The sequence below is a fragment of the Saccopteryx bilineata genome, chromosome 6 (assembly GCF_036850765.1).
Source record: "Saccopteryx bilineata isolate mSacBil1 chromosome 6, mSacBil1_pri_phased_curated, whole genome shotgun sequence".
Lineage (NCBI taxonomy): Eukaryota > Metazoa > Chordata > Mammalia > Chiroptera > Emballonuridae > Saccopteryx > Saccopteryx bilineata.
Window position 1 is genome coordinate 132,869,339 of NC_089495.1, and position 9,317 is coordinate 132,878,655.

Consider the following 9,317-nt stretch of genomic DNA (forward strand, 5'->3'; position numbering starts at 1 on the left):
AGCCCCTGGCTGCCGCCATCACAATCTGAACTTCTATGAGTTTGACTAGTTTAGATTCTTCATATAAGAGAGATGGTATCATATCTGTCCTTCTGTGCCTGGCTTATTTGCCTTGGAATGTCCTCTGGGTTCAGCCATGTTGTCAAAATTGCAGGATTTCCTTCTTTTTTAAAAAAAGAAAATTTATTAATTGATTTTAGAGAGGAAGGGAGAGAGACAGGAACATTGATCTGTTCCTATATGTGCCCTGACCGGGGATCAAACCAGCAACCTTTGTACCTCAAGGCAACATTCTAACAAATTGAGCTATCCATCGAGGGCTCTTTTTTCTTTAAGGCTAAATTGTATATATATATTATATTTTTCTAATGTGAGAAGCCAGGAGCAGGGGGGAGGCAGACAGACAGACTCCCGCATGCATCTGACCAGGATCCACCTGGTATGCCCACCAGGGAGCGATGCTCTGCCCATCTGGGCCATTGCTCCGTTGCAACCAGAACCATTCTAGCGCCTGAGGCGGAGACTATAAAGCCATCCTCAGTGCCCAGGCCAATTTTGCTGCAATGGAGTCTGGGCTGTGGAAAGGGAAGAGAGAGATAGAGAGAAAGGAGATAGGGAAGGGTGGAGAAGCATATGGGTGCTTCTCCTGTGTGCCCTGACTGGGAATCAAACCCGGGATTTCCACACACCGGGCTGGCACTCTACCGCTGAGCCAACTGGCCAGGGACATGAATTGTATTTTATTGTATGACTATAAATCATCTATTGATGGACACTTAGGCTGCTTCCAGGTCTTGACCACTGTGAATTATGCCACAATGAACATGGAATACAGACATCTCTTTGATACTCTGGTTTCATTTCCTTTGGATAAATACCTGGAAGTAGAATCACTGGATCACCAGACAGTTTTATTTTTAGTTTTCTGAGGAAACTCCACACTCTCTTCCATAGAGACCACACCGATCAGCATTCCCACCAACAGTGCAACAGTGCACAGGGTTCCTCTTTCTTCTCGTCCTTGCCAAGGTTTGTTATCTTTCTGTTATCTCTCATTGTCTTCATGGTAATAAGTATCCTGACAGGTGTGAGGTGATAGCTTACTATGGCTTTTTTTTTTATATGTTATTTATTTATTTTAAGAGAGGAGAGACAGAGAGAGTGAAAAAGTGAAAGAGAGAGAGAGAGAGAAGGGGGAGGAGCAGGAAGCATCAACTCCCATATGTGCCTTGACTGAACAAGCCCAGGGTTTTGAAGCGGTGACCTCAGCATTCCAGGTCAATATTTTATTATCCACTGCGCTACCACAGGTTAGGCAGCTTACTATGGCTTTTTTTTTTTTTTGTATTTTTCTGAAGTTGGAAACGTGGAGGCAGTCAGACAGACTCTGGCATGTACCCAACCGGGATCCACCCGGCACGCCCACCAGGGGGCGATGCTCTGTCCATCTGGGGCACTGCTCTGTTGCAACCAGAGCCATTCTAGCACCTGAGGCAGAGGCCACAGAGCCATCCTCAGTGGCCGGGCCAACTTTGCTCCAATGGAGCCTTGGCTGCAGGAGGGGAAGAGAGAGACAGAGAGGAAGGAGAGGGGGAGGGGTGGAGAAGCAGATGGGTGCTTCTCCTGTGTGCCCTGGCCGGGAATCAAACCCGGGACTCCTGCACGCCAAGCCGACGCTCTACCACTGAGCCAACCAGCCAAGGCCACTATGGCTTTTTTAAAAATTGATTAGAGAGAGAGAGAGAGAGAAATACTCATTTGTCCTACTCATTTATGCATTCCTTGGTTGACTCTTGGATGCGCCCTGACCGGGGATTGAACCTGTAACCTCAGCATATCAGGACAATACTCTAACAAACTGAGCTACCCAGCCAGGGCTCACTGTGGCTTTGATTTGCATTTCCCTGATGAGTAAAGATGGTGAGCATCTCTTCATATGTTCGTGGACCATCTGCAAGTCTTCTTTGGGGAAATAACCATTTAGTTCCCTTGCCCATTGTTTAACCAGCTCTTTTGTGCTTTTTGTTACTGAGGTGTAAGAGACCTAGTTTTGTTTAAAGCCTTGTAGCACTGTGTGATTTTAAAAACCATGTCTGCATTTTACTTTGAGACAAATAAACAAAAATCTGAAAAAGAATAAGCATTTGAGCTGGACGTACACACAAGTACTGATACGGAACATGAAAGAAGGCATGTCCACCTCAGAATAGTCACATCTGCAGGGGGAGAAAGAGGTGGAGGAGCTGGAGGCAGAGAGGGGTTCAGCCACACCCGACATATTGCTTCTTTAAGGAAAAGGATGGGAAATGTCTCACATCTAGGTGGTATGTACATGGTATTGTGTACTCTGTACTTGTGTTTGCAATAGTTCCTAAGAACAATAAGAGAGAAAAATACTATTCATAACAATGACATCTTTGTGAATTTCTGTCAGAATATATTCAGGTGGGCTCTGCCCAAAATCTGGTGGGAATCATGTAAATTGAGCCTGGAATATCTTGTCACTCCAGGGTCCATTTTGTGAAGCACACATTAGGGTCTCTTCAGGACGAAGGACTGGTCTCTTCAAAAATGGAGTGTTGAAAAAGTAGAAAGAGAGAATGGGCTGTCGGGATTCACATGAACTTTAGAGACATAGCAACAACACTCTGAAATGTATGAACATTCTTTGACTCCTGACTCCAATGAGAGAACCCAGTCACGAGCCAGATAGTTAATGAACTGAGTCCTTGTTCTTAACCTCTTCCAGCACAATGATGGAACTGTGGGTATGGTTTAGGGGGGAAAAGCAGTCCTTATCCTTTAAAAATTCGTCCTGAAATATCTATAGATGAAGTGATACTGTTTGGGGTTAGCTTTGTGAGTGTCTGGGGTTGGGACAGGGGTGGGCGGTGGAGGCAGAACAGAGGTGACCACAGGGAACACAAGACAAGGGACGGGCAGGCAATTGTCGAAACTGAGTAACTGGAACGCGAGGCTTTGTGATACCTGTCTCTTTGCTTTTGCATGTGTTTCACATGTTCTCCAATAAGAAGCTTTCTAAAAATTTCATGGTGTCACCTGGGCAGATAGATGAAACAGTAATTTATGCTTCGTCAGGGCTGGGGATCCAGGAATAAGAGTGTATCTAAGATGGGTGCCCTTAACAGAGAGGACTTAGCTGGCATGGCTAAAGAGAAGCGAATACTGGCCAGGGTATTTGGGTCCTGGGCAACTGGGCAGTGGCTGGGAGATCCCGGGAAGAAAGGGAATTGCCAGCGGCTAGCTGGGCCAATCCTGCCTGAGCTCTGCTCCATGTCCACCTGATCCCAAAATGTAAAGAGAAAGGCTCTCTTTGGAGATAATTTTAGGATAATAAATAAGGCATGGGGAATACTAACGTAAAAAAAAAAGAGAATTGGAAATGGCACCCACTTGCATAATTTTCTTGACTTCCCTGAGTTCCAATTTTTCCAATCTCTGAAAGGAGCGGTTAGACAACATCCATGGCTATCAATCTTTGTTCTACTTAATATTGGTCTATTTAATATCTGTATGTCAGTCTTTACATCTCAAAAATACATAAAATATTTTAAAGCAATCACCTTCCCTTCAGATAAAAATATAATCATAAACCTACTTACCAAATTTAATGTGAAAGGTGAGCTGCAGGTGGTGATGGAGGCTGGCTTTCTCGTGCAGCATTTGACAATTGGATGTGCATTTATGGTTCTGCATTCATTTATCATAAAACTCTGTTTTTTGTGTAGACGTGCTATAATATTCAATCATTTGTTACTAAGAAATTTTTTGCTTTTACATTAGATTATAATGACAGGTGGAAGTTAGGATAAAATCCCTTATTTTGAAGGAGACTCTTGTCTACTAGTTGTCTCCTAACTGTCTTATCAGCTGTCTATTAGTCATTTACTAGTTGTCTGCTAGATGTCTGCTAGTTGAGAACATACAGTCACCATTGAATAGGTTCCTGCTTTAACCTGTTAGTCAAGAGCACTTCTTCCATGTTGGGGGGTATACAGAGATGAGGAAGGCTCCATGCCTCTGTAAGAGGGGACCAGTAAGAGGATGGATTGAGAACCCCTATAACAAACCTCAGTGACAATGATGTCATGGGCCACGGGACAGGCACAGGGTGCTAGGGGTGCTAGCTAATAGGGAGGACACAGGCAGGTGGAACACCATGCTGGTGGACCCTCAGAGAAGTGCCACTCAAGCAGAGAGGACCCCCAGATATCACTGACAGTAGAGCCATGCTATTCACAACCCTCACACATCTCTGCATGAGGTCTGAGGACAGGCAGGTGCCAAGATGAATGACGTTTCCAAGACAGTGAGGTCTGTGAGAAACTTTTTCTTTCATGGCTCTCTGTCATGTTGTGAGGTTACAGAGGGAGGGGTTATATCCTTGACCTGGACAATATCTTAAGAGGAAAAGCTGTCCTCAAAATATAGCACATATGGCCTGATGAAGCAGTGGTGCAGTGGACAGAGTATCAGACTGGGACGCAGAGGACCCAGGTTTGAAATCCTGAGGTTGCCAGCTTGAGTGCGGGCTCATCTGGTTTGAGCAAGACTCAAGCTTGAGCCCAAGGTCGCTGGCTTGAGCAAGGGGTCACTCACTCTGCTGTAGCCCCCCAGTCAAGGCACATATGAGAAAGCAATCAATGAACAACTAAGGAGCCACAACTAAGGAGCTGCAATGAAGAATTGATGCTTCTCATCTCTCTCTCTTCCTGTCTGACTGTCCCTATCTGTCTCTCTCTCTCTCTCTCTCTCTCCCTCTCTCTCTCTCTTTCTGTCACATACACAGAAAAATACAGCCATGCTTTAACTTCAAAAGCAAGCAAGAGGCCCTGGCTGGTTGGCTTAGCGGTAGAGCGTCAGCCTAGCGTGCGGAGGACCCGGGTTCGATTCCCGGCCAGGGCACATAGGAGAAGCGCCCATTTGCTTCTCCACCCCTCCGCCGCGCTTTCCTCTCTGTCTCTCTCTTCCCCTCCCGCAGCCAAGGCTCCATTGGAGCAAAGATGGCCCGGGTGCTGGGCATGGCTCTGTGGCCTCTGCCTCAGGCGCTAGAGTGGCTCTGGTCGCAATATGGTGACGCCCAGGATGGGCAGAGCATCGCCCCCTGGGGGGCAGAGCACCGCCCCTGGTGGGCGTGCCGGGTGGATCCCGGTGGGGCGCATGCGGGAGTCTGTCTGACTGTCTCTCCCTGTTTCCAGCTGCAGAAAAATGAAAAAAAAAAAAAAAAAAAAAAAAGCAAGCAAGACAGTGAAGGGGAGAGAGGATAAAACGGATCAGGAAAAATCCAAAACAGTAAACACGTGAGTGCATCTTACAAATGCAAAGCAGCCCATGTGAGCCTATACTTGTCCCCTTCTTTGTGAGCTCACACTCTGGGCCACTAAACACCCAAAGGCCAGGTCCCAATGCTAGAGTAGCTCCCTGGTCCCAGAGCCAGCCCTAATGATTCTAAGGCTGCTCAACCTGCCTGGCCTGTTCCTTCTTGCAGAAACCACAGTGAAGGGTCTTGCCTATCCCCCCTCCACAATGGTTCTCATTTGCTCCCACATGCGGTGGCCTGCCTCCTTCTTTTGGACGTTGAGTAACATTGTCTTTTCAGGGGCTTTGTCTCCTGTTCTGTTGGCTTCATGTGCCTGAACAGAAAGAACTGCTACTGTAGACCAGACGCCCACTACAGCCTGTCTCTCACTACACACCCGCCCCCCAAACACTCATGGCATAGACATTGGTGAGACAGCATGAGAGCACAACCGAGGCTTCACACAGTAACCATGACCATTGTGTGACATGGCTACACGTAGAGAGCTCTGAAGAGGCCTCCACGTGACTGGGTTTTCTTTCCTGCCCACCACTGCCTAGAACCTTGGCTCTCAAGGGAACTCCTTGTATCAGAGGAGATTTACTACCTTAACTAGATCTGTATCTCTGTTTAATGAAAATGTTAAGGATACTTTGATGGTCTTTGCTGGTGTAATTTTAAATAAAATGTCTCCAGCCTCTGGCACGGCACAGCCACCACCCTGTTGTTTAACTGTGGGGAAGGGAAGTGTGGGGGCGGGTGGGGGGGTTGGGGGGTATGAGTTCTTTACAATCTTGTCTTTACAACATTGTGTGTTCCCCAGCAGTTCCCCCACCCCCCGGAGTAAACAAAACAAGGTTTATAAAAATCTTTGAGGCAAAGCCTCATCTATGTCACTAGAAATTAAACCCTGTCTGTCGATCACGGAGCAATGGATCTTAGGAGGAAAGCTCAGGCCTTGGTCACCTGGATTTGGGTCTGCGCTGTCACACTTGTTAACTTGCTTTCAGCATTTAGAAAATGTGGAGGGTAATATTTACCTGACAGGTTTGCCGTAAGAAGTGCAAAGACGGCACAGCCTTCAGCATGTACCCAACAGAAAATGAACGCACGGTAAACAGAAGCTTTTATTAGCCAGCACCTAATTATTGTTAGGTGACTTTGAACAGAAGTGTGAGCATCTCTTTCCAAAACACAGGATGCTTGGAGATTGAGTACTGGAGCCGGACCATGCGAGCAGCAGCTGTCCTTTACAGTAGGCAGCTCCTTGCCGGCCCAGGAGATCTGGGACATTTGCAGTTTGGCCTCCTGCTTCCTGCATGCCAACTGGCAGCCAAAACACACTCTTAATTGTCTGACCTTTTTAAATGATTAATATGATGATGATGATGCATCATTTAATATGATGATTAAATGATGATGATGACGATGATGATGATGCATAAAAATAGGATCAGCAGAATGTTAACAACCTATTATCAGTACTTGGTTTTTTCCTTTAAAAAAATGTTCATTGTGGTGTTCGCAGCCACCGCCACCGTCGCTCTCCAACGCCAGCGCCGCCTCTAGCTCGTTGAGCTACAGCCGAAGGAGAAGGGGGATAAGAGGTCTCTGTACCATGGCTCGTCCCAAGCAGACTGCCCGCAAATCGACCGGTGGTAAAGCACCAAGGAAGCAACTGGCCATCAAAGCCGCTCGCAAGAGTGCACTCTCTATTGGAGGGGTGAAGAAACCTCATCGTTACAGGCCCGGTACTGTGGCACTTCGTGAAATTAGACGTTATCAGAAGTCCACTGAACTTCTGATTTGCAAACTTCCCTTCCAGAGCCTGGTGCGAGAAATTGCTCAGGACTTCAAAACAGATCTGCGCTTCCAGAGTGCAGCTATTGGTGCTTTGCAGGAGGCAAGTGAGGCCTATCTGGTTGGCCTTTTTGAAGACACCAACCTGTGTGCTATCCATGCCAAACGTGTAACAAATTATGCCAAAGACATCCAGCTAGCACACCGCATACGTGGAGAACGTGCTTAAGAATCCACTATGGGAGTGACGTCACGGAAATGGCGCCGTGAGCAGCACGTCCGACAGCTCTCCCCTAAATCACAACAAATTTATCAACTAGAAACAGAAAAATTTATCCTCGGAGCATTCCGGAGTTCCACACAAACTGATAGCGAAAGGACTGTTATCACTTGAATCTGAGAGACGAGGGTGTGGAGAAATCTACCACAGGGACGTTCTTTCAAACCGCAAGGAAGTGCGCCTGTGGTGAGTCAGCCCATATACTTGGGAACCTCGAGCCGCCGTGAGCGGCCAACGCGAGCCGCCACCGCGAGCCGCCGCGAGCCCCCGCGAGCCGCCGCGAGCGGCCGCCGCGAACCGCCACCTCGGCCACTCCGCGAGCCGCCGCGAGCAACCGCGCACGCGCCTGGCCCGGTTGAACACCGCTGACGTTCCCAGCGGCCCGCACACTGCGAGTGGGGGTCGCCGGCCACCAGTGCCCGGAGCGCCCCATTCGCGCGCGTGCCTTGGGCATTCCACGCGCCCAGGGCGCCCTGCTGGCCCGCACACACAGGGGGCTCCATTATCCTGCGCCTGGTGCGGTCCAGCCGCCAGCGGCTGGGCGAGCGGGAGAGGCTTGGGAGATTCTCTCCGTGGGCGGGGCACCTCACCCAGCCATTCAAGCTAACAATCAAGCGTTGGGGGAGGGGCGCGCGCAGGCAGCCTAAAATACCTTCGGAAGCACAGCTGCATCCCAATCACTGAAATTAGCTTAACCCATGAAATCTGCGCACCCTCAGTTCTATTTGATAAGATCTCTCTCAGTTCAGCGATCCAAGACAAGAGGCGTGATATTTTTTAGTGCCTCTCGCTAAAGGGGCGGGGGCAACTTCTGATTGATAGAGCCTCCATATTCAGGGATAAACGCTAACAAGAAGGACTTGGCAGATAATAAGGTCTATACTACACTAGTCGTAAGCAGAGACTAGTGCCTCTTCTTCCCTGCAAAAACAGGCTACAAAGTGTGGAAAGCCTGGGTTGAGAGGTCCAACTAAATGATAGGCGCTGAACAGTCTCCTTGACAACAATTGACTCCCACCCCCGCCTGATTACACTGGAGGCCCTGTCAGAGCGTTTCCCAAAGCCTTGCACTGAGTGGGGATAGAGTGGGGATTTCCCAGCTCTTTGAGCCTCTTACTCCCCAGGCAGAAGCAGTTGCAGCCTTATAGCTGGATCACCAGGCTGCTAATTCAGAAAGGGGGGACTAGGAGAGAGAATCCAGGAAAGCAAACTCTCTCTTCGTTGGATCCTGCAAACGCCAACAAGCCTTTACTTCCAGCAAGACTAAAGCCAATTATATGACATTGCCATAGAATCCCATCAACTGCAAATCCCTACCTAAGAGTGATACAGGGGCAGAGCCTGGGGTACAGAGTCACCGACCAGGAAGAGGGAGAGAAAAGAAAAAGGAAGAAGTGAACCTCTCAAAATCAAGAAAAACCCACAGACTTTACAACTTGATCCACTAATTTTTTGTTGTTGTTGTTGTTGTTGTTTGTTTCTTCTATCTTTTTGCCTTTATATCCTCCACCTCGGTCCTTCTATTCTCTGCCCATCTCATGCTTCCCCTTTCTTGAACTACACTACCCATGAGTGTTGCATTTTATTTTTCTTCTTCATCCTCACCCTCCTTTAAGGTTATACTCCAAAACACTTAACTCTCACTCTCTCCTCTTTTGTTTTTTTTTTTTGTCTTGCTTTATTTTGGTTTTTTTTCTCTTCCTATTTTATTTCTTCCTTCGTTGTTCTCTTTTTCTTATTTTTTCCTTTCTATTCGTTTTTTCTTTTCTCATTTTACTTTCATCCCATATAATCCTCAATCACGAACAAATAAGTTAATTTGGGACTCAAGGCTTTTTTTTGGCTTTATTTCTCTTTTTTGCTTTTGTTTTTATTATTTTTTATTTTTTCTTGTTTGTTTATTTTTGTGGCATTTTG

At 47.3% G+C, this 9,317-nt stretch overlaps 1 protein-coding gene across 1 annotated transcript; it reads left to right on the forward strand.

The window, feature by feature from the left end:
* The first annotated feature begins 6,767 nt into the window (after nucleotides 1–6,767).
* On the forward strand, nucleotides 6,768–7,349 carry LOC136308147 (histone H3.3A-like). Its single transcript, XM_066235343.1, has one exon. It carries the CDS (start codon nucleotides 6,939–6,941, stop codon nucleotides 7,347–7,349), a length of 411 nt encoding a protein of 136 aa, XP_066091440.1. The 5' UTR covers nucleotides 6,768–6,938.
* Nucleotides 7,350–9,317: the final 1,968 nt, after the last annotated feature.

What these genes read in the sequence shown, in the direction of transcription:
- LOC136308147 (XM_066235343.1), top strand. Translation starts at nt 6,939, where the DNA reads ATGGCTCGTCCCAAGCAGACTGCCCGCAAATCGACCGGTGGTAAAGCA.